This window comes from Mirounga leonina, unplaced genomic scaffold, assembly GCF_011800145.1.
Source record: "Mirounga leonina isolate KUSES-001 unplaced genomic scaffold, KU_Mleo_1.0 Mir_98, whole genome shotgun sequence".
In the NCBI taxonomy this organism is placed as follows: Eukaryota; Metazoa; Chordata; class Mammalia; order Carnivora; family Phocidae; genus Mirounga; species Mirounga leonina.
The window spans coordinates 4,525,282-4,551,655 of NW_023270921.1; the positions used below are offsets into that span (position 1 = coordinate 4,525,282).

General features: G+C 42.2%; 1 protein-coding gene across 1 annotated transcript in view; it reads right to left on the reverse strand.

The window, feature by feature from the left end:
* The window catches only part of LOC118006646 (5-hydroxytryptamine receptor 4), an 89,768-nt gene that overhangs the window by 53,440 nt on the left and 9,954 nt on the right, over positions 1–26,374 (reverse strand). Inside the window, exons 2-4 of the mRNA XM_034999362.1 lie at positions 23,419–23,544; positions 21,921–22,121; positions 3,109–3,262 (exon numbers count right to left, since the gene is read on the reverse strand). Of these exons, the coding sequence (XP_034855253.1) occupies positions 3,109–3,262; positions 21,921–22,121; positions 23,419–23,544 (481 nt within the window). The remainder of the gene's footprint in view (positions 1–3,108; positions 3,263–21,920; positions 22,122–23,418; positions 23,545–26,374) is intronic.

A 26,374-nucleotide genomic window follows, 5' to 3' on the forward strand; every position in this document is an offset into this window, starting at 1 on the left:
CAATTTCCATACAGATCTTTGGGGATTTTGATTGGAGATAGAGTAGAATGATTAAGGAAAACGGATTTCTTTCCCATGGTAAGCCTTCCATTTCACAAACATGGCAATTCTTTCCTTTACTTAAATCTTTTAAAATGTATTTCAGTAATATTTTACACTTTTTTTTCTGTAAATGTTTTGCACATCTTTTGTCAGATTTATTCCTAAGTATTTGACTTGCTATCCTATTGCAAATGGTACAACCTTAAAGTCCTTAATCCTAATTGTTTGTTGTTGGTATGTAGAATTCGGTGAAAATTTTTTTGTATGGCAACGTATCCAGCAACTCTGTTAAATTGTTATTAATATTTCGTCTCTCGATTCTTATTACTTTTCTTCGTAAGTACCCATCTGATCTCCAAATAATAAAAATTTCACTTCATCCTTTCCAATCTTAATCCCATTTTTCTTGCATTATTGAACTTGATAAGACCTCAAGTGTAATCCTAAATAGAAGAGGTAATAGTGGACACCATTTTACATTCTCAGTTCTAGGAGGGGAGTTTCAACATTTTACTATGAAGTATGATACTTGCTGGAAGTTTTTTATGGATGCTCTCTTCTATTTTTAGTTTGATGAGAATTTTTTAAAATCATGGATACCGAATTTTGTTAATGAATTTTTGGCAGTAAAGAGATGATCATGTGGGTTTTCCCTCTTTCTTTTATTAATATGGTGAATTACAGTGATTGTGTTGCATTCCTGGAATAAGCCTCACTAGTATTAGATACTGTGATGCACTGAACCTCTTTTAAAGATTGAAAGACTTCTCTCCCTACTATAAACTCTGTCTGCTGACAGCTCTGAGTTATCAGCCCTGCCTAGGAACAGCCCTTGGCTGAAGAGAGCTGTATAATCCAATGACACCTCCCTGCTGAGGTCAGCCCTCATCCAGTGTGACTATACACATGAACAAATGTATGAATAACATATGATACACACGTATGGTATTTTATTTGTGTGTTAGTGTCTTATCTCATAGCATATTATAAGATTATTGTATACCTTCCTATTGAATTGACCTTTTTCTCATAATGAAATATTTCTCTTTACCTCGAGCAGTATGACTTGCCTTAAATGTATTTTATCACTGATAACAGTACAGCTACACCAGCTTTCTTCTGATCAGTGTTTGCATATTATATATTATTATATGCATGATAATATATATATTATTTTATATCAACCTGTCACCTTACATTTCATGGGCCTCTCTCACAAGCAGCATATATTATGTATTGACTAGGTGATGAAAATATTGTGACCAGAACCTGCAGGAACCTAACCCTGTATTTCTCCTAGGAGCAAAGAGTATTTGCTAATTCGGCGCTTGTGGCAACTTTATAGAACGTACTTACTGCGACTGGTGAGAATCAACTGCCTCTGTATTGTGAACACATGGGTTGTGCTAGTGTCTCTCTAGGCCAATTCAATGTGCAGATGAGTGGAAAGATGCAAGGCCATCACAGCACCACGGAGCAAATACTAGGCATGTTCACAGCAAGCAGATGCCCCATTCCCCAGGTGCATGAAGTAGAGAGGGGATGCCTCTATGTCCCTCCACAAATGCACAGCAACTCCATTCTCTAATTAATTTCCCTTAGAAACTCTATATCCAAAGGTAAGACTGCTGCACTCTTTTTAAAAGTGCCCATGCACGAAAGCTTAGGCTTCCAAATGTCTTCTCCATGAGGGAGTAAGTTTAGCACAGAGATTAAGAGCATAGACTCTGGAATGCAGCAAGCCTGGGTTTAGCCAGAGTCACCACCACTCCCTGCCAATCTGACGTTAGCTAATAACTTAAGCTCTCTCATGCTCCGTTTCCTGACGGCAATGATAGGATCAACCTCATGGCATTGTTGTGAGGCCTGAGTGAGGTTTCACAGAAATGATGATTATGTGAACCTGGACTCGGCAAACAGTAAGTGTTCAACATTGGTTGGTCATAATTATTACTCTGCTGGTCGTCGGAAACTTGAATTTCATTTCCCTTGAGAATGGTGAAATTGGAAGTTGGAAAGAAGAAGGATAGGATTCAAGAAAATATCCATACAGTCTCCCTGGTATGAATCCCCTTTTACTTCTCCACTCCTTTGTCCCCAGCATTTCTTTCAGAAGCCCAAGGAACTCTTGTTCTGACATACCACATGCAAATCCTGGCCCAGCCTTGGCTTGGATATCCTTTCCTGGACAAAGAACAAGGCAAGATTAGGGGCTGGGAATGTGGTGGAGAGAAGAACAGGCAGCTCCTACTCTAACTGGTCTTGTTGGGCTGGAGCCTGCTCTCAATCTCTCATCTCCAGTCCCCTTCCTACCTCAACATGGTCCCCGTTGCAAAGTGACTGCCTGACAACCACCTTAGGGAATAGATTTCGCTGCCGGTGAACCCCACCATAACTTTTGATCTTCACTGCAACTTTGGTACTATCAACATGGTGTGTCAGAGCCGGAAGACTCTTGAAGATCACCTGGACAGGGGCCGGCAAATGCCTGGCACACATGCTGCTCTCCGACACCCCTGCAAGACACACTCCTCCACTGAAGACCAATGCACCTTCTCATTGCAGTCCTTCAGGGTCAGGGACAGAGCTGGGCTCACGGTCCAGTTCTCTCAACTCCCGGCCCAGAGTTCTCTTCATTTTCTGGAAGCCTCCACCCATGTGACATGTTTTCTGCTGGTCACTGGAAGCCATGAGATAAGGTGAAGGCCGCTTGGGGCACCTCACATACCTCAGGCTCTGTAGTCTGAACGCTAAGCTTTGAGTACCTGTTCTGCTATTTACTGGGCATGTTATTTCACCCTTTTGCACCTTGCTTTTCCCATCTGGACGAGATGAGAGAAGGATGTTTTCAGGATTCTATGTAAAGTCTGAGCATCCTTTCTGGCATACAGCAAACATTCCAAAATGTTAGCTTGCATTTTTTTTTGTTGTTACTGCTGTCACTCCAACCACTATCAGAATCTTTCTTAGAATAGCCACCCAACCTGATATTATTTGTTTATTTAGAATCCCAAGCAAATAAACTTCATCAGAGAGTAAACCAGCAGGGTCTGCGGAGGTACTCACCAAATCAATTATGCCAATATTATTCCAGCCTTGCATTATAGGGAGAAAAGAGATAAACATAGGGATGACCCAGCAGCCTCCCAGCATTAATGCGATGCGCAGAGGGGTCATCTTGTTCCTATAGACCAGAGGCTGACAGCAGATGGCATAATACCTGGAGAGAGAATAGAAGGCGTGGGTGCCATGGGAAAGGAGGAATGAGAGGGAGAAAGAGGGAAGAATGATTGAGGAGAAAGAAGAGTGGAGAAGGAGCAGAGAGGAGAAGGGGTGTAAGAAGAGGAAATATTGGGAAAGAGGAAAATCGGAGGGGGGAGTAAAGAAGAAAAATAAACAAGGAATAAAAGAGAAAATAATGGGGGGAAAGCAGAGAGAGTGGGTAACAGAGGAAGGGAAGATGACACCAGGAAAGGACAGAGGAAAGAAACAAGGAATTACATAAGGAGATGTGATATTGGCCCATGAGTTCTGCAGACATAAATATCAACCTTAGATCACATCTGAGAGTCACGGCTGGAGTTGGCCCCGTATCTCTCTTCCTCTCCCTGTCGCTGAGAATCTTGATACACACCTGGGGGCCTGCTCTGTCTCAGGCATGGTTCCAACACTTACCTTCATGCCTGGGCACTTCGGAATCTTCTGTCCAGCCCTCTGAACTACAGCGTCCAGGCATCTGTGGCCGCCTTTGATAACAAGGTGAAGTCTCCCAGGTTTGGCCCTACATCTGAGCTCTAAGAACTGGATCTCAGATTTGCCCCCATCCTCTTGGTCATCTGGCTATCCTGAGGTGAAGTTCTAAGTCAGTGTTCCAGAGACTCCACTCTTCTCCCCTGCATCAGACTCACCTGAGGAGGCCTATTTAAAATGCAGATTCCAAGGATCTCCTGAATCAGAGTCTGTTGGGGAAGGAGTTTGTATTTTGACAAGTGGAAGTCATTGCAGCTGCTTGCTAAATATGTCCAGCTCCCCCTTCTGGGCACATGTACTTCCTGGCCTCATTGTGGTTGGATGGAGCCAAGTGACTGGTCTGGCCAAGGAGTTGTAAACAGGGTTGACATGCATTACTTCTGGACTAGGCCATTTAATTGTTTCTTTGATGCCAAGAATGTAAAGTTTCAAATATTCCCTGCTCCATCGTGTCCTACCTACTGGTAGAGACCACCTCGCCCTCATTTATCTGGGTCTGCTCTCCCTCATGGGACTCACTGCTTACCAGTTTTTGAGTCCATGTTCTTCCAATGTATTAGCTTTCTTCTTTCCTCTAAATAGAGATGCAACCTGCTCCACTCAGTGATCTGGTCTCTAACTCCCAGACTGCTTCTTGCATGTCTTTCTAGTCTTGGAGATCACCACTCCCATGCCCAGCAATTCAGGGAATTTGACAACAGGCAAAATACTCCAGTAGACCTATCAGCTATTTGTCTTTGGAAGTGTCAAAGAATAAGTGCAAACAGAAAGCCTGGGTGATAAGTCTATTCTTTAAGATTTTATACCATTTAATGATGAGACACCCCCATATATCCCTCGTTTTATGCAATCTGCTTTAATTTTTCCCACCTCTTCTTTTCTTTTCTTAATTCAAAGCAAAACTAACATAACAATGGCTATGTTCTTTGAAGAGGTGGTGGTAGGATGAGTTGGGAAAGAGGGTGGAATAAGGAGAGCCCCCTCAGTGTCGAAACATGAGAAGTGGGTGCCTCAGGAGCTGAGAGGGGAGAATTATACATTTCCCTCCAAGGCATCAGGGAGCAGCTGACCATAACATGCCAGGAGGCTTCCTGTGGCCAGCAACACAAGCGGGTGTCCTGACCTGGATCAGAGTACAAGGAACAACAGACCAAAGAATGGGAGAAAGGCTCACTTGGGGAACCCATTTTCTCTATCTATAAAGCTGATATGATAGCAAAACATAACTAATGGTAGTGCAGTAAAAGAATCATGATTAGCTGGAATTCCCTCCATGATCTTGACTTATAAGAAAGGCAAATCATATCAGAATGACAAATTTTTCTGAATGGCTGTATTAATAATCATCAGGGTTTTATTATGTACATAGAATTAATCATGAATTTGGAGTATATGAAAATATTTTTTAGTCTCAAATTGTGCTCCCTTCCTCATTTCCTGCTAGAGGGTCTAAATTAGACATTTGGTTTTATCCATTTAGCATCCTTCAACCTTTTTTTTGGTAATAGCATCCCAAAGCCTTTGGGAATTATCTCTTCTCTGTTGCTTTCGTGTTGTTGGGAGAGGAAATGATGGCGCTCCCAAATTTTCCGGCCACATAGTGACCCAATCAGACTTTCTTCTGGGACTCTGAATGCCATGTGGAGTGATGCAAAGATGGGGAAGTCAGTGGAGGTCCTTTGATACAACAGCCTCCTAGTGGGGCTGGGAGTAGGTCCTGCCTGCTTCTTGGATCGTTGGGCAACCACGCTCTTGCCTTTTTAGGTCTTCTTGCTTCAACTTTTCCTTCAATTAAGTAAGTCACCACATATCTTTCCAATAAATTCCTTTTTTGTTTAAACTGGTGTCACAGATTGAGTTGTGTCCCCTCTCCCTTTCCTAACAGGTATGTTGAAGTTCTAACCCTCAGGCCCTTGGAATATAACCTTATTTGGATACAGAGTCTTCACAGAGGTAATAAAATAAAAATAAGGCCATTAGTGTGGGCCTTGATCCAATATGGCTGATGTCCTTAGGAAAAGGGAAATTTGGACACAGATTCAGATATGCTCAGAGATGGAGGATTGGAATGATGACTCTGCAGGCCAAGGAACACCAAAGACTGCCAGCAAACCACCGAAAGCTAAGAAGAACCAAGGAAAAATCCTTCCCCTACAGGTTTCAGAGGAAGCCTGGCTTTGCTGACACCGTGACTTCTAGCTTCCAGAACTGTGAGACAACACATATCCTGCTCCAAGCACCCAGTTTGTGGTACTCGTTATGACAGCTCCAGCAAACTAACAAAGTTGGCTAAAGTCAGTCTCTTGCCAGCAAAGTTTCCTGCCTCAGTAAAAATGGTTTTGAATGTCAGACATGTCCTTCATAGATATTTTGTTCTAAGCAAGACTATCTTTGATTCAACATACTTTCAAATCATAGCTCAAAGTTATAACAGCCCTTCATCTACCATCCCAAAGAAGGTGATGGAGGGCTAAGTGAAGAACGGATGTTTCCCTGTCTTTGCTGTATAATTTATGATTTTTGAGGTTGAAACAGATGATAAGCAAAGACAAGATTTCAGGAATTTTGGTTGGATCTCCAATGTTACAGAAATCCAAAAGTTCAAAAGACAAGGCAAAACTAAGGAACTTGTGGGACAAGAGGTAAGTTTGAGGAAGCAGGATATCTTAGCTGCAAAGAGTCTTTAAACTTTCATATGTGGATACAGATATTTAGAGGGTCATGTTGGGAAGAAAACAGAATTTACAGAAGAAGACTTTAGAATATATAGTTATATTGGTTCTCAGAACATTTTTGTGAAAGTCTTTCTAAGTCTTGCTTGGCCAGGGTGATCGCCTGATGAATTGCATGATGAATATCCTGTGCACAATAAAATCTCCTCATGTTCAAAGTGGGTGGAAGGATGGGCAAAATAGGTGAAGAAGATTAAGGGATACAAACTTCCAATTATAAAAAAAATAAGGCATGGGAATGTAAAGTACAGCATAGAGAATATGGTCAATAATATTGGAATAACCATATATTGGAATATATGGTTGGAATAACCAGAATTATTGTGGTGATCATTTCATAATGTAAGTTTCAAGTCACTATGTTATACATCTAAAAGTAATATAATATTGTATTTCAACTATGCTTCAATAAAAAATAGTTAATTAGATTTATTTTTTTAAAAAAATGATCTCTCCATGGTCTGCTGGTCCAATGTTCTCACTTTATTTGCATTACCCTTGGTTACTAGGAGCTCCTGCCACAGAGAAGTAAATAGTGGTAGCAGATTTCCTTTTGCAGTTCAACTTCAAGGGGGATACTGTGGATGTCATACACATTTTATCGATCTTTTCCCCATTTGACCTATGCAGTCAGTATGCTGGACAATGGATGTCTGAAAGAAAGTTGCTTGGATAGCTCATTCCGTAAGGGCTCAGGTGGGATGCATCCGTGGTCTCTTGCACAGACAGTTGTAGAAAGTTACTCTTGCATGATGTGGGGTGGTTGGGTAAGCCTGAGAAAAGTCCTTTATCTCCTACTTTAAAAATCAGCAATCAGTAAAAGGAAAAGAAGAATTTTATTTTTATTTAAATTGTATTGGCTAAGTTGCAAGGGATATGTAAGGATGAATGAGAAAAATACCAAATTTTGTCTACATATCTGTTGGACTTGAATCTTCCCCTCTACATCATATTCAGCCTGATGCTGTCTTATGATAGACAAAATTTGATTTTTAAGTGTAGAAAATATGAGGCTTTTATTTGGAGCTCAGATCATACCAGCCACTTGACTGATGGGTTCAATATTCTTACCCAGGCTTTGGCACTCTTGAGGCAGGTGCCCTGAATAAGCCACAGTATATGCTTCTATCCTTCCTGATAGCTTTTGAATCTTTGCTTTCTAGCCATGAATCGAGAAAAATAAACATCCTTTTGAAGTCTGCAGTCAAGAATCTAAATTAAGTAGGTGAAGATAAACATCACTGAATAAAATGATTAATAAAAATTGAGTCCGAGTGTTAATTGACTAATGGAGTTTCCTTAAAAATTCTAACCTTTGTCTACTGATTAGGGACCAAACAGAAATCTAATAACTTGACTGTTACCTGTCATGGTTGCTTTTTAATTCCTATATTTGAATTATATTACCCCTGCAAATAACAAAAATATTTATCCTTTCATGAACTGCCCCCAAAACACACATAACAACACCACTAGGCAGAAGTAGCTGACTTAATAGTTACTATACATTTACTTACCAAGGGCTCTCCCTGTATTATCTCATTTAGTCCTCACAACTACTCTTGAGACAGGAACTATGAAGGCACCCATTATATAGATGAGGAAACAAACACACAGAAATCTCAGAATGTGCCCAAGGTAAGAGCTGAGCTGGGATCTAGTCCAGGCAGTTTAACTCAAGGGCCAGAACGTCAACTTCATCACTATCACTTCACTCTGCCACCTTCCCTAAGTCCCCAAGGGATTATTCTAATTCTTTAAAAGCCACTTTAGAAACAATCAAAACGCTGAATCTCAGAACTTGTAGGATCCTCAGAATCCTGAAACCCCCAAATCCTCTCAAAAATGAAGTGTATCCAGGCCTGTCTGAATGTACAAGGGACTGTGAATTCACCACAGCCCACTGCCCTACTTTCTAAACTTAAGACTACCCTGAAGTTAAGAAAGTTCCTTCCACAGTTGATTCTCTGCCACCTCCAGCTTTAACCTCTGGCTCAATTAAACATTTCTGTCTCGAATTCTTTTTCTGCATAGTGGTCCTACAGACATCTAAGGAGAGCTTTTACATTTTTCTAAAGTCTTACTTTCTGTAGGAAACATATACCCAGTTGGATTCAACCCAGGTTGATTTTGCTCACCAAGGGGGTACTTGGCAATGCCTGGAGACATTAGTTGTCACAGCTGGGAAGGATGATGTTATTGGCAACCAGCGGGTAGAGGTCAGAGATGCTACAAGTCTCACCATGGACAAGACAGCCCTGCACTCCCCAACAAAGAACCATCTAATTTACAACATCCACAGTGGTAAGGTTGAGAAAGCTTGCTTTAGAGGAGGTGAGCGCACCAAGAGCAGGGGCTCCATGTCCTTGGCATATGCTACAGTGTGCCATTACCTCCTAAGTGTAGATGTCACAAGTGTGGATGACAGCACAAGACTCCAGTGCATTCTCTACAGACCAGAGAAGACCAGTACATTGCTTTCCACCCTGCTCACCATAACTTAGTACAGCCTGGGGGATACCCAGCAGTACAAGACACCTGCACTCCCTCAAAGAGCTAAGATCTATGACCGGAGGCGAGAAAAGTCCACCTTACCTGATTTATAAGTTCCAAAAATGTTTGCCTCATTTACCGTTATATCCCCAATGCCTCCTACAATGCTAGATAGAGTGGATGCTCACAGAATGGGTTGAATAAATAACAAACCCTTAGTCATTACCATTTCAAATAAATTCCATTACAATGTGGGACCAAGTTTTTGGGATGTAAGGGTCCTGTTTAGTAGAGGGATGGAAAGGTTTTCTCCAACAAGTGTGGAGAAAGGTGGACACCAGAGCCAGGGTAAAGATGGTAGAGGAGAAAGTGTAATCCATGTACTATAAACAGCATGGACAAAGGCCAGGAGACAGAAATTATATATATAATAAATCCATAAATCTATATCCATGTATCTACATAGCCTTATAAACTTAAAAAAGAGTACAAATTAGCTGGACCACAGAGTGTTTGTAAGGAAGTAGAAAAAAATACGTCTAAAAAGGCTGGCTGAAGGGCAGTGGTTCTCAAACTGTAGCATGCAATAGAATCACCTGGAGGGTTTGCTGAAACAGGTTGCTGGAAGATCTGGAATGGGGTCCAAGAATTCGCATTTCTGTTATGGTCCTGGGTGACGCTGCTGGTGGTGGTTTGGGGACTCTGAGAACCACAGTCTCAGAGGTTCTTGCATGCTATGCCAGGATGAGTCACCAAAAGTTTTTTGAACTGGAAAATGTCCATTGCAATCAACATTGCTACATGCTCCGCTAAAGAAGCCGAATTACAACAAATTCAAGAGAAAGGATTGTTGGTTCATAAGCTGGGTGGACAGTGTTCATCAGGGAAAGCAGTTTTTTCTCATCTCAGGAATAGACTTATCTGCAAGATCTGTTCTCTAGACTTCCTTTGGACAAGTCCCATTCCTCTTTAATCAGAAAACTTTTACAAAGTGGTTAAATGAATGTTCAAGTGACAAGTGAGGTTCCAGATGGCCCGGATTAACTAAGATGTGGCATGGGTTTTTGCAAAGAAATGTCTCATGCAAAAACATTTCAAACTATTGCTTATAAAACTCCATTAAAATCCCCTTTGATAGACCAGCCACCAGCTTCCCTAACTGCAGCCATGTGTAAATGTGTGATCAAATTGCTTTTAAATGTCTCTGGGGACCAATTTACTTTGACAACTCTTACAAGACAGTCATGTATTTTAGGCTCCATGCTAATCTCTTCCCCACTCGTCCTGCAATTAAGGAAAATTCTTCCCCCTCACTTCCTGCCATCCAGCCACAGGGAAAGCAGAAGGAGCAAGGAGAATAACTTGGAACCTTAGATTCTCAGAATTAGAGGTGATTTTAGCAGTCAACTTTATGTCTTGATCTGGGTATCAAGTCTCCCTGCCTTAACCATTTATTAGCTCTGTGGTCTCAGGATCAGTTATGTGACGTCTCCATGATCCAGTTTCCTCATGTGTAATATGGGAAACATTGTGTCCACCTCCCTGATTGACGGTGAGAACTGATGAAATAATGTTTTAATGTTTTCCTGGCACATAAAGATTAATAAATAATAGTTATTATTTTTATCTCTATTCCTTCTGATCTTTTATGTATATATCTAATATCTAAGCATGTAAGTATATATAAGTATACATAGATATGTAAACAATCAGAGGATATATATATGTATATATATATGGATGGATATATATTGATATATGAATTCAAATAGATTCAAATTCATTTTGGAATCAGGGGCTTTAAATTATTTAATAAAATGGAAGTCACCTGGTTCAGTATCTCTCCTAGTAGTCAGTTATAAGAAACAAAATGGTGAATGAGTTGGTCCCTAAAGATGAGTTGGTCCCTAAAGGTGAATGGAAACACTGAGACCATTGCAAGCAATAAATTTGATTATGCGTAGTATTCTCTTATGGACTTAATCCAGGCCCAGTCCTCCTACCTGAAATGATCAAAGACAACATCCTAGATGGTCACTGAGACCAAATGTCTAATCAAGATCAACTAAAGAAAGAAACATTAAACCACAAGCGAGAGAGATGAAGTAGCACCTGCCTGCTAAGACCCAAGTACTGCAATGGAATCAGGAAAACAAACCTTTCACCACAGATTTTTCCCCCTACAATTCCTAATTCACAAAACACAAGCTAATGGTCTTCAGGACTTTGGACTAAGGGGATAAAGAGCTCCACTGAATCAGTAAATTTATTAGTTACAAGGGGGAATTTTGCCTTTGGCAAGAAAATCAGTTCTAGTTTCAACTCTTTCATGGATATTCCTTCCAACATTTGACAAATCATTTGGTGTCTTTGGGTCTGTTTTCTTATGTGTGAAACATCTCAGTTTTTGTAAGAAGTTGTAATTGTGTTGGATTAAAGAAGGCCATGAGTTCTTTGACACTTCCCATCCATAGGTGGAGAGTCTGCCCCTTCCCGTGGATCTGGGCTGCCTTTTGACTGCTGTGACCAAGAGTTCATGAGGAAGTATTATATGCCAGTTCCAAGACTAATTTTTAAGAGGACTCTTGGTTTCTCAGAGTCATGAGCTGTCATGTAAGAAATCTAACATGTATTAATATGAGATCATATATAAAGACCTGGGACCACGTGGACAGGGAGAAGAGCCCAGCTGAGCCCAGCTTTCCAAATGACCTCACCAAGGTGCCATGCATGTGATAAATTGCCTTGGACCCTCCAGGCTAGTCCAGTCTCCAGCTAAACATCATCAAGAGACTTTAGCCAAGCCCAAATTCCTGATGCACAGAATTGTGAGATCTAATAATAATACATTGTTGTTCAAGCCATTAAGTTTGGGGGCAGATGTTATATAGAAAACCACAACAAGTAAACAAGTAATATATAGTCTGGTTTATCTGTGGGGTTCATTGGCTGGATATCAGTCCTCCCTCCAGTAGGGGGATTTAGCCAAACATTTTGTGGCAGAGCTCTGGATAAAGAGATTTGTCTTTCTCCTTGCAGTAACTGGTTTTGTAATATTCCAGTTGCTCTGGTTCCCCTTTGAAGAGATGGAGAAGCAGCAGCAGCTTCAAGAAGAGCTAAAGGGCTTTCCTTATGCTCCCCAAGAGGCTTGGCAAGTGACCAGTCACCTGGACGATCAGTGAAGAAGACCCCAGCAGGGATTCATCAGGAGCCAGGGACATGAAGGGGGACTGAGAATGTAGCCAAGAGCAGAGGGAGAACTTGGGTTCCAGGAAGAAAAAATTGTGGGGGTGGGGGGAGAGGAAGAGATGCCTTTCCATCAGAGATCTGAAGGGCATCAGACTGGGCTTCTGCAGGAGCCATAACCCCTTGTGCAATCTGCAGATTAATGCTTACTGTGCTCCTCTCTGTTAAACATTCTTCTGTACCTTCGAGATTAGAAAACTTACAAGAAAGGGAATATCAGCTGTCTAGGAAGGGGTCTCATTGAGTTATTATAGACTAAAGAAAAAGGGATAATCTGCCAACACTGTCATCTGAAAACACCCTGGCAGGGTTTACTGGACACACACAAAAGTTCCTAAGGTATATTTTAGGACATGTATGGATTGATCAATCTTCCAGCAGACACTGGATGACTATCCCACCTATGCTTCCAGACTCAGCTCAAGGGTCCTATCGCCTTGAAAGTTCTTTGTACCCCCCCCAAAAAACACTAGGAGAGAGTTCTTTCTGGAATCGGTTCCCCATCTCCGGCCTGGTTTTTCACAGTACTTTGTGCCTGTGACACAGCACGTCTCCAGTCGTACCGTAATTGTCTGTTTCTTCTCTCTCCTACAACTGCCACTATTCCTACTAGACGTGACGCCCACTCACTGAGGGCACACTATGCGGCAGGAGGTGTATTCTATGTTGTATCTAATTCCTATAGCAACTCTACAAGGGAGCTCTCATTAGCCACACTTTTCCCCCTCTTCTTTTCTTTTTTTTGGGGGGCAGGACGCAGAGGGAGAAGAGCGCAGAGCCCGTTGCGAGGCTGGAGATCACGACCCTGAAATCATGACCCGAGCCAAAATCAAGGGCCACCCAGGCACCACTCATTATCCACACTTTAAATATGAGGCAACTGAGCCCCAGAGAGTTCAATCCACTTGCCCAATATCATACGGCCAGGATACAGTAAAACTGGGACTTAAACCCATATCTGCCAAAGTCCATGCTCTGGTAATGCTGATAAATAAATGGGCAAGTTTAGACCAAAGCAACCCTATTTAGGAAGAGGAAGGAGAATATGCTGTGCCCTGTAAGTTTTTGAGCTAGGGACACATGGAAAAAATTCAAATATATTTAAATAATTTAAAGATACACCTGAAAAATAAGATAATATACAGGAATAATAACTAAAACTGCAACAATCAAGAAATGGGAGGGGGAAGAGGAGTGAAGAGGAGGAAGATGGATCAGAAAGATATTTATGAAAATACATCTATGATTTGGCATCCAGCCGGTCATGATAGATAAGTCAAAGATGACCTCAAAAAATTACATTTAAATGACTAAAAGATGACTAACAGATGCACCTTTGATGTACAAAGTAGAAGAGGATCTTAGTTTATGATGGAAATTTGCACTTTGAGCACACTGGAAATTAGGAAATTAAGAAGAGAGACAGAAGCTTAAGGCAAGATGCTGAACAGGCAGGTAGAGACAGGACCCCAGAGCCCAGCATGGGACAAGACTGCAGGAGAGAAGAGAGCAGAGTTGCTGCTGAAGCCACTGAATGGGTAAGCTCTCCAAAGGGAATGGGGGAGATGCCCAGTGCTGGCAGGCTGAGGGGCTCTACTTGAAGGACACTCAGTCATTCAACACAAAGGAAAAGGCAGCTACCAGTGTCTGGGAAGGCACCCACAACAACCAGTAGAAATTTGCATTTGAAAAGGAAAACAATAATGGAACGATACCGTGGCTAACATTTATTGAATCCTTATTAGGTACCATGAACGGATTTATGTTCTCTGCATGCACTCAGCTATTTATTCTTCATAAACTCCAAAGAGAAGGTACTATTATTAATACAATGTTACAGCTGAGTAGATAAAACCCAGAAAATTTAGGCAACTTCTCAAGATTATACAATTGATAACTGCTCCAGCCGGGATTGAATCCAGGTAGTCTAGCACCCCAGACCTCGTTCTTAACTATCTGCTACATTGCACGTTCTAGAAGGGTAGGAAAATGAACACCAAAGTCTGCCCAGGCAACCACAAATCACATCTCAGAGCATCAGCTAAATGTGCCTGGAGCAGCTACTGGGGACTGACCAGAAGAGCACAGCACAGGTGAGTTGAAGGCTGACCCTCAAGGAGCTTCTAGTCTAGGGTGAGAAGGACATAAGCCAATGATTAAGGTAAATGATAACTGATACTTAACATTCTATGGGCCCCCAGAGGAAGAAACAACAAATCTTCGGGACTGAAGCCTGACCAGTTGGTAGAGAAGGTGACACATCTTGTCTGGATATTGAAAGGTGAGTGTTCATCAGGAAAAGAAAAGGAACGCAAGATACAGGCAGCAACGTGGGACTATGAGGAAATGTATCATACTCAGGATATGGTAACGGATCCCTCGTGGATGGGAGCTGAGGTAGGAAAAACAGACTGAGGACAAGTTGGGAAAAGCACTGAAACACAAGGTAAGAATTTAGCCAATAGTTGATAAAGTGTCACTGAGAAATCTCTGGGACTTTGCACATGCTGTTTTCTGGAACCTCCTTTCCCCATGCCTCCTCTTCTTCCCCTTTACCTACTGACATCTGCATATTCCACAGATCCCAGCCTCACCATTACTTCCTCCCAGAGCTTCCCCTGCTTTGGAGGCCAAGTTCTCTTTGATTTCAGTGACCACCATTTTACCATAATTCCTTATTTACTACTTGTATTCCCCACTAGGCTAAAAAATCTGTGATTCAGAGCTTTTTCTGGTTGTTCGCCACTGCACTTCCACTGCTCTGCTCAGCTCCTAGCAATTAGTAAGTGCTCAATACATATTTGATGAAATGAATATAAAAATAAATGGGGCGCCTGGGTGGCTCAGTCGTTAAGCGTCTGCCTTCGGCTCAGGTCATGATCCCGGGGTCCTGGGATCGAGTCCTGCATCGGCCTCCCCGCTCCGCGGGAAGCCTGCTTCTCCCTCTCCCACTCCCCCTGCTTGTGTTCCTTCTCTCGCTGTGTCTCTCTCTGTCAAATAAATAAATAAAATCTTAAAAAAAAAAAAAAAAGAGTTCATATCCTCTAGCATGAGATTCACTCAACAAATGTTACTATTATGTACAAAGCATGAACCAGGCCTCAAAGAGTATGTGAGAACAAGAAACATAATACGCTTTCCTTACAGATGCACATTTTAATCCCATCGGGAATACAAATATAGCTGTGTGACACAAATTCACAGTGACAGACACTTTTCACGTATATGTTACAAAGTTGAGTGGTGCCGCAGGGAGATCATTAAGAAGTGCAGACACTTTATCTCTAGCGCAGGATGAAATATGCAACCTTTGAGTCAAAATCATATGTTTAACAAGTAAACTTGCTTTAAAAGAAAATCTGTGACTGAGAAATGGTTGGAAGAGTTTGTGCAGATAAAACACGTCAAGTTCTTGGGTTGCCAAGGGAAAGGGTGACAATTTGGTATCAACCAGGAAATCTTGCAATGCCGTAGAGAATGGTATACTGAGTGAAGTGGAAGATTTTAAAGGGGCTTGCATTTGATGCCAAATACGACAAAGGACAGCACTGATGAGGGAACGGGGATCAAAATGGTTAAAAGTCTAACATGTCTGACCTATAGAGCCTGTGGAAGGATCTAGGGATGTTTGGTCTAAAACAAGAAGAGGTGGGAATAGCAAACCTTTGTCTTGTTGTGGAGGCTCCATAAAGATATCTGCACGTCCCTCGGCCAGCCTAAAAGAAGCTGATGTCTGTTGTTCTTGTCTGCCCAACATCCCTCCTCCAGAGGGAACTGCTGTTCTCCTGTGCCATATGCTTCTAGTAAAGCTGACAGTCGTGGCCCCTCACCTCTGCCCAGCAACCATGATTGGTCATCCCACCATGGTGACTGGTCAAGATGAGAGTGACTCAAGCAAAGGCAATCAAAGTTCTTCCATGAGAAAGAGTATTTAGGTGTCTTATCCTGTGGACTCATGAGTTAAGGATGGTTTTAGGCTCATTTTTCTAACCACCCCCCGCCCCAAGACTGAATCCACTAAGAACACAGCATAGGGACAGAGAGGACAGATATAAAGAGAGGAACACAGAGAAGTGTACAGAGACAGAAAGGGAGATAGACAGAAAGAGAAGGAAGAGACAGAAGAAAGAAGAGAGGCAGAGACAAGAAGGAGAGGGAGACAGAGACAGAGGGAGGGAGCGAGCCTAGATGGCATTGCTCAAACCCTGCAGAGAGCCATGTCTGAAGCCGGGCTTTTTAGCTACCTGAACCAATCCATTTATTTTCTGTCACACGCTGCTGAAAAAGATCTTACCAATGTATCATCTGAGAAGCAAGTTGGTCAAAACACTACATCCAGGAAATTCATTGGGATATATACAGGGAAAGCCCTTTTCAAAGGCTTATTTAAAACATAAATCCATTTGAGTAAACTAAAAATATATTCACTGAAGTCTGCTTCTTGTATATAAAATGACTGGAACTGGCAGGAAGCTACCATTTACGGTGGTTATCTCTAGGGCTTACAGCTGTGGAGGTGCAGAGGGAGAATGGAGACCTTTTTATGTTCTACTTGTAAACTGATGGCTTTTTTTTTTTTTTTTTTTTTTTTTTTTTACAATGCTCAGGTATTACTCTCATGCTCGTTAAAAGCTGTGATGATTAGAAAAGAGGCTGCTGCAGTGGGTCAGGCGGAAGGTCATGACCTGGGGTGGGACCAAGGAAGATGGAGGGGAGGGTCAGAGGGGAGGAAGAGTGTGCTGACCCTGGGAGAAGGTGAGGGCTCCCACCCAGGGTGAATCCAGGTCATCCTGTGAGAAAGCAGAGGGGACACGTTGGCCAAAAAGATGTCTGTGCTCTCTGCCTTGCTCAGCCCTCAGAGGGAACTCCTAGACTAATGTCAGAATGTTCTCAGTGACTTGAGAATGTGCTGGTCTAAGGCTATCATGTCAGCCAAAGGCTATCATGGATACTCCTACGTTCAAGAAGTGTCAACATCTAGCAAAGGGAAAACTGAAGTTTAAAACATATTTTAGAAGTTAGTAAGAGTGATGTCTCTCTCGACCCCAATCCAACGGGTTATCCAGTCTCGCCAGGACCACTCCCAACTGCCCCCCATATAACTGTTGTTAATGGTTTGGTGCAATTTTATTCATAATCAACCTCTCTCTCTCTCTTTCTGTCTCTGCCTGTCTCACACTCACTCAGGTACACCTAGATACAAACATCTCTATATTTATTTTACAGAAGTGGAATTATTCTGAACATTGAAATCTGACACTTTTTTTCCCCCCAAATAACACACCAGTGATATCTTTCTAGGACAACACACATAACTATTTCCCATGGTTTTTAGTGGCTGGATTAAAACTAGTACTCTATGACAGATACTTGGTGGTTTTCATTCACCACAGAACCTTAGATTCAAAATAATCAACTGTACTAGTACATAATGCTTTTAATGCAGTTTTCTGGTCTCCCATGACCATACTATATGATGCATGTCGTTTAATTATGCTTTGGAAATAATTTTTAACAAGGCAATAAACTTTTATTAATAGGATTCAATTCTCCAAGCACCAGGAAGCACAGTGGATGGAGCACTGCCGTGGGAAAAAAGCATTTTATAATATTAATAGAGTCCTACATCTTGCTTTGATCCAAAGGTCTGCCATCTGGGTGAGATTAAGAATCACAGTGAGCGTTCTTGTCTGGGAAGCACTACTCTAGATCAGTTGTCCCCACAGACTCATGGTAGCTCCAGAGAGGAAGACAAAACATCTTGCCAGGAATCACATCTCACTGACACACTCACTCTGTGCTCTGGCCCAGCCCAGCCCAGCCCAGCCCAACTGTCAGGCTGGGTGGGACAGAGAAAAACAGAAGCTAGATGATAAATAAAAGCATACTCTTCCAGGCTAAGATGTTGTGTTGTCAAGTTCAGGGTGGACCTTCCATCCCAATGAGAATATCACTGTAGGGACAGGAGATGCTAGAGACAACTGGCAAATTTCCCAGGCTCCCTAAGGAAAACAAACCAAACGAAACCATCTGACTCCATCTTATTTATGGTATCAGATGTTTTGATGTCCATTATCAGAGAAGGAAATGGAGCTAGTGGTGGCACAAAAAGAGAATTTTTGAGAGAATTCCCTCAAAAAGAGGGTGTACTGAACACCCCATTTGTTGAACAGTGTTTCCCAAATACCTAAATCAATATTTATGTAATTACTGGCTAATTGTTAATTTCCCCATTAAAAAGGTAAGTTCCATGAGGGTGGGACCCTGTCCTTATTCATATCCTTGCACTTTCTCCCATCAGGGGAGATAGTCCACATATGAGTGGAATATAAGAAACAAAACAAAAGAACAAACAAACCAACAAAAAAGGAGGCAAAAAACCCCCAGACTCTTAAATACAGAGAACAAACAGGGAGTTGCCAGAGAATAAGTGTGTGTTGGGGGGGGGGGGGAATGAGTGAAATAGATAAAGAAGAATAAGAGGTACAAACTTCCAGTTACAAAATGAATAAATCACAGAGATGAAAAGTACGGCATAGGGAATATAGTCAATAAAATTGTAATAACGCTGTAGGGTGACAGATGGTCACTATACTTATCGCGGTGAGCATTAGGTAATATATAGAATTGTTGGAAGCACTGTGTGTACACCTGAAAGTAATATAACACAGTATGTTAATTATACTTCAATAAAAAGAGTATAAATGCAAAAAAAAAAAAGTCAAAGAATTGATTTAAATCACAATTGCACTAAATTTTACAAAGGAGAATTGGTTTGATGAGGTCAGAGCCAGCTTCTGGAAGGAGGAAAGGACTGAGCTAAAATCTGAAAGACCGGCAGGAGAGGAGGGGGCAAAGAAGCTTTCCAGGCAGACGGTGGAGCGAAGGTCCTGGGATGGCTGAGCCCAGCACTGGAGAGAGAAAGAAGGCCAAGACAGCTTGCAGCCCAGGGAGTGAGGCTGGTGAAGGGCATCAAGTGAGGCTGGAGACACAGACAGGAGACAGATGGCACAAAACCCTACAGGTCAAGGAGTCTGGTCTTGATCTTCAGTACGATGACAGCCATTGAAGGGTTTCAGGCAAAGGAGCAACAAGATCAAAGTTGCATCGTTGGCTCTGGCAATGAGATCTTGTAACGGGCAAGCAGATTGGAGGAGGATAAAGTAGATGTGCGGAGAACAATTAGGAGGTTGCTGAAGTGGCTTATGCAAGAGATGACATTAGTTTGGACCAGGATAATAAAGATGGAGAGAAACAGAGTTGGATCTGTTTAGGAAGGAAAATCAGTAGGACTTATTGTTTAAATGCAGGGGATAAGGAAAGGCCACATTAAGAATAACTACCTGATTTCTGGATGATGCATCTGCTGGAGCAGCTATTCACTGAGGAGGTCCAAGTTCAGAAGTATCATGAAGTGCATGGATAGTTGCAGGAACTGAAATGAACATCCACTAGCATTTTGTACGGTGCCTAGTGGGGCCAATGCCATGCCTTCGATGAACTATCTGACTTAATCCTAACTGCAATCCTATAAAATAGATGCTATTTCCCCCATTTTTAGAGATGAGAAAACTGAGACTCAGAAAAGCTTAATAACTTACCACTATTCTCAGAGCTGAACATTGGCAGAGCTGGGATTTGAACCCAAATCTCTTCCGTTCTAAGGCAGATGGTTCTTAATGACCAGTCTATACTGCTTCATGACAGCTCCTGCCTACCTGGGGACAATTTCATGATTTCAAAAGAACCTGATTGTTAATCTGGAACTCTGAAGCCAAATCTCCCTAGGTAACCTGCAGTCCTTTCCTCAGGACTGCTCAGAGTAAATTTTCCAAATCAGGAAGATGATTCTACATGTCTCCCCCATTCTTCACTCACTACTCAGCTCTTTTTCTTCCCTTTGCTTTTCCCCCAAACTGAAGGTTAACTCCAGTTGCCATGATCCCCTCAGTTTTGCCTTCTCCAAGTTCCTATAATACTTTGTCTTGGCACTCATTTTGGCAGTGATCATAGGCAGGCTACCCCGCAAGATTTCCATGCATTTTTTACTCCCTGACATTTCATTTCTTCTCATGCGAACTTCCATACAGTATATAGTGACTGCCTGTAAGTCTTTCATGTACTGAAGTCAGATTGTTGTAAATAAGCTAATAAACACAAATTTCACACTATGACATGCTATGGGTCTGGCTGCCAACCAACAGCTCAGTTTTACCAGTGTCACTATCTATAGCTAGAGAGTCTCATTATATGTGCATTTAACTTCAGCACATTCAACTATGTGTTCTTGGTAGAGCAAGAGAGAGAAAGAGTTCACACAATTTAAGCAGAGCTGGCCATTATGCTTGCCATTCCCATCAATAAGCACCTGTCCCATGAGATAGGAGATGAATCCACTGTTCCTGCAGCTGGTTCCAGGCCCTCAAGACCTTCCCCATTGTGAGTAATTCTCTGGACAGACTCTGATTTTCGTGTTTAAAGACACATATTTTAGATACGTCACAATCTCTAATTTTAGTCAACTGCTTTTCCTGTCCCACTATTAAAGAAACAGTGACTATCCCTAGACTGGAGGAGAAACTGGGTCTGTTGGACTCTTCCAGAGATAAAAAAAAAAAACAAAAAACTTGTCCCTGCTCATTCTGATAACATGTGACTTCCACACCACACTTTCTTTTGCGAACTACCCCTAAGATACGAATACCATGATGTCGGTCTATGATCCTGTAATTATCTGACCTTTAAACTGCATTTTCTGGGGCGCCTGGGTGGCTCAGTTGGTTAAGCAACTGCCTTCGGCTCAGGTCATGATCCTGGAGTCCCAGGATTGAGTCCCGCATCGGGCTCCCTGTTCAGCAGGGAGTCTGCTTCTCCCTCTGACCTTCCTCCTCATGCTCTCTGTCTCTCATTCTCTCTCTCTCAAATAAATAAATAAAATCTTTAAAAAAAATAAATAAATAAACTGCATTTTGCTTTTATTACTGAATATAAACACACAGGAATTGGAAAATAAAAAGTCCTAATACAACTAATAAATATACATCGCAAACAAAGAAGGCAAAGATAGAAATCATTAGGCCTGCTGAAGTCAAATGTGAAGAAAAAGAACAAAATTCTGCAAAAGAATTAAATGTTAGCTCCACATCCCCCAAACAAGCAATTATTGGGGATTTTACAATTAACTTTCTGGAAAAGATTCTCCAGGTTGCATGCACATAAAATCATGATACAGACACATTTTTGGGGAGGAGGTCATGTTCAAACATCAGACTATCATTCTGAACCAGCCCTGCTGCCTACGGGGCAGGTGTGTTAATTCTTACTCCCTCAGAGTTTTGTTCATGCCATCCGAATAAAAATGTAGAGCTCTACAGTGAATCTGATTGCCACTACCTGTCACTGTCTAGATTGTGAGCTCCCCACAGGCAGGTTCTAAGCCTTACAAACCTCGGCGTCTGCAGGACCTCAGAGAGGGCCTGACTAAAAAGGAGCCCTCTGCAGAGACTAGAGAGTGGGGAAACCAGTGAGTAGCCAGATCTATCACTCTGAGATTCATCGCTTCTAATGAACTAGGGAAGAAAAAAAGGTGTGGTCCAATAGCCCTCAGGTCCTTGTGCCCAGCATGGAGCTCCGCTGTGCACATTGCCCTGCCCTTACCTATCCAGAGAAATGCAGCACAGGTGAAAAATTGATGCCGTCGTGAGCAGGACGTCTAGAGATGTCCGGACGAGGCAAAACATCTCCCCATAAACCCAGATGTCTTGAACCAGCTCGATGGCACCAAAGGGCATCACCAGCACCGAAACCAGAAGATCCACAAAGGCGAGAGATACAATGAAGTAATTGGTTTTTATCTTCCTGTGAGTGAAAAAAAATAAGGGAGGAGGCAGGGGGAGGAACAAAGGAAAAGGGGAGAGAAAGGAGCAGGAGAGAAAAAAGGAGGAGAGAAAAAAGGAGGAGAGGGAAACAAAGAAAGAAGGGAGAGAGACAAAGGAAAGGAAAGTCAACTGTCCAGTGCATTCTGTAAGACCCCCTTTCCCTTCCGCCACACAGCGTGCACGGTCCAGCCGCCCCTGACTTCTCCAGACCCCCTTGCACCCAAATCCCTCCCATCTTCTTCCCTGAGGCCACACGGGCCTGATTTGAGCCCCCATGCATGGAACCCCTCCCTAGGGCCTCTACACAGGCTGTTCTCTCTCCACATCCATCCTTCCCTTGAGGCCATGGTTTGGTTACTCTCAGGGGACCCTCCCAAAGGGCCCTCCTCACAAATGGTGTCAAATTCTACTGTTTTCCTCTCTGAGATTGATTACTGTGTGCCTCACATTTGTGACACCGGTCAGAATTGTGCTTTTACACTTTCTTTGCATCATCCCTGGATTCGTGCATGCCTTGCTTAGAGAGGAAGGCCACAGAGCACGCAGGACTGCATCTTTTATGCCCCCTTATGGCCTGGTGGCTCTCGATCCAGGCTGAACCCTAGAATCGCCTGGTGAATTTTTATAAATATTAATGCCCATGTCTCTTCCCAGATCAACTAGTTCAGAGACTTTGGGTGACTAACCCATCCAGGCACCCCGCCCCCAGGGTTTGAGATAAAATAGAGGACTCCTAGTTAAATCTCAATTTCAAAAAAACAACGAATAACTATTTAGTAGTATGCTCCAAATACTATATGGGACATATTTACACTACACATCAGCAGTTTTCAAAAGGTCTTCAGATGATTTTAAGTGCGGCTGGGTTGAGACTCATGAAGTGGAAAGAGCAGAAAACACACATTTAAATACTAGATCAGTCACTGGGCAGCCACCCTTTTTCTGAACCACTGATGAAGTGGGGGGGTTAGATTAGATATGTCCTCAACAATTGTATGTATATATATAGTGATCACACCTATTACCAACCCTCCCCCACCCCCAAAACCCGAAGTTGAACACAAGAAAAAAGATGGGACAGAGATTGCATGTAAGTGCTTACATTGGTTATGTTAGTCATGGGAAATTATGTGTGATTTTTCCCTGTTCTATTTCACAACATCATTTCCCTTTCATAATTACAATTATAAAGGAATTCATAGTTCAGACCCCTGCTGTCCAGGGAGATCCTAGAACTCTACCCCGGTTTCCTCCTGAGGTTTCCTCCTGCTACTCACCTGAGCTGCCTGTCCCTGCACACAGCCACCATCACCAGCAGGTTCCCCAAGATGGCCATCAGGATAACCGCTGAGAGAAATGTGAGCAGCACGACCTTCTCCACTGACCCAAAACCCTCCTTGGAACTGGAAGACACACATGCACACAGGAACACGCACATACACATACACATACAAAGAATTAAAGGAAACTCTGAGACATGGGAAAGAAAATCAATTTTTCCCCTCATTTATCTTCAGGGAGCTAACTTTAGCATCAGCAGCTGTAATACACATTTATTGTGCACCCAGTGTATTCCAATGTCTGTACCTGTCACTTTACATGTTATCCTAGTTAACTCCTACAAAAGGAGGAGGAGGCTCAGAGAGGGGAATTAACTACCCTGAAACTGCACGGTTATTCTCCATCAGAGAGCCTGTGACTTTCCTTCAGAGCTCTTACCTCAGCTTGTGCTCAGAAATGTATTTGGTTGATTCCTGTTTTGTGCACTTCCCCAGCTAGAATGTAAGCTCCATGAGCAGAGACCTTGTCTGTTTTATCCACTGATCAATTCAATTTCAATGCATCACTCACATTTGTCAGATGAAGGAAAGACGGCATTGGATGAATGAATGGCAGTAGCTTGAACCAGGGTCTGTGTGAATACAAGGACCACCCTCTCGCCAGAACCCTATCCCTGCCCATGTGGAAGCTGCGGTGTACAGATGGGCTGTCCAAGGGATAGGTCATGGCTTGAAGATTGTTCTAATAAAGTTGACCTGAATAAACAGATCTCGGATTCTGTGAAGTCCATCGCAAAGACAGCAGCCAGTCAATATGCTCTGGGGGCTCCTGTCACTGCCCTGGACCCTATTTCTTTTGGTGCCCAACCTCACAGCTCAAATCTGTGTTCTTGTCAATTTCAGCATCTGATTTGGTCCTATAAACCCTGCCCTCCTAGTGCAAACTCAGCATTTTGTTTTTATTAATTTGGAAACAAGTGTCCACATCAATGAAAGCATAAAATCTGAAGGTTATTAAGAAGCTATAAGAAAAAGTTTTATTTTTAATAAAGTAGTAATAAAATTCTCTTTCTTAATGAAGTTTCAAAGGATCTCAAAACTCTCAGACCCAAACCCTACATTACAATATGGAGAAACTGAGGCCCAGAGGGGAGAACTGAATTGGCAAAGTATATTAGCTTCTGATCTGGGAACAGCTCCTTGTCCTGTGAGCCCACCACTGGAAACACAGGGTCCCAAGAAGCAAGAAAGAGCTGTCTTTACTGAGCTACTTCAACGGAAAACCAAGATGGCTGCTGGCCCCAAACAGTAGCAGCCCACCACGTTCTAGCTCTAGCCTCCTCCAGAATTTTTTCCCTTAGGCATGGAAGACAAGATGCCAACTGGAACAAGGAACCAGTATTGCAGTGGTTGGAAAACCAACAAGTTCCTCCACTCTGCTGACAAGTGTTTTGATTGAATGATTGAAGTTGTTATGGCTAAGGGTTCATGAAAAGAAATTCAACTTATGTTCATCCAAATCACTCTTCCACACCTAAATTCCAGCTACCAACATGTTACAAATATTGGACAGGGCAAGATTTAACTCAGGAGGAAAAGGCTTCAATAGGGTGATATAGTTACCGCGAACTAATTTGATCTTAGGCCATGTGGATGCAGGTAAAATGTCTAACAAAGGAGGTGACAGTGGTTTTTCTCCTTGTCCTTCTCAGAGGCTCTGACTGAGAGCACTGCTGAAACATGTGCCTCCCCCCAAAGCCTCTGTACTTGCTGTGCCTTCCTCCTGGGATGCTTCTTTAGCGGCTGGCTTCTTCTTGCCATTCAGGTCTCAGATTACAGTTAAACCCCATTTAATGTGCCACAGCCAACAAACATTGTGCATTTTCTTTATAGCACTTGTTCTCTGAAATGACTTCTGTTGTTGATTACTGTCTGTGTCCCACTCCCATAGAATGACTTTGGTTCTCTTTTTCACTGCAATTCCCAGATCCTAGCACAGTGTCTCATCTGCAATATGTGTGTACAGGTCTGTGTAGTACATGGGAAGTACTCAATTATTTTCTAATTTAGTGAAAGGAAGACAATGTATTCGTAACGGTGAGGTTTATTCTTCAATGTCTTTGAAGACTGGCTGAAGGAACAAAGAAGATTCTGCCTAGAGAAGAGAAGACCCACAGATAAGACACAAAAGCTATTTTTAACTAACTGAAGCACTGTCATTTGAAAATAAGAGTAGATTTATGCATTCATTCATTCAACACTATTTTCTGAGCACCTACTCTGCATTAGGCATTGTTGTATGTCTTATAGAAGCAGAGATAAGTGAAACAGAGAATAGTCAATGAATAGATAAGGGAGAAAAACTATGTAAAGTATCAGCCGGCAATACACACTATGGTAAAAAATCTAGGAGGGAGAGGAGGACAGGATGCCAAAGGGGGATGAAAGGCTGGCTATTTAATAGGAGTTGTCAGAGAAGGCACTGTGATAGGGTCATCACAGCTGATGCCCTCTAGGCTGTGGAACTAAGTGGGACCAGTGGTCAGGTTGGAAGCCGTGGTTCTCAACTTTGGTTACATAGTAAGACAAATACCATATGATTTCACTCACATGTGGAATTTAAGAAACAAAACATAGGGGAAGGAAAGGAGAAAGAAAATAAGATAAAAATAGAGAGGGGGGCAAACCAGAAGAGACTCTTAACTCTAGGGAGCAAACTGAGGGTTGCTGGAGGGGAGGCAGGTGGGGTGATGGGGTAACTGGGTGATGGGCATTAAGGAGGGCACTTGATGTAATGAGCACTGAATCACTAAATTCTTTTTTTTTTGTAGTTTTTAATTTTATTATATTATGTTAGTCACCATATAATACATCATTAGTTTTTGATGTAGTGATCCTAAATTCTACCTCTGAAACTAATAATACACTATATGCTAACTAAATTGAATTTAAA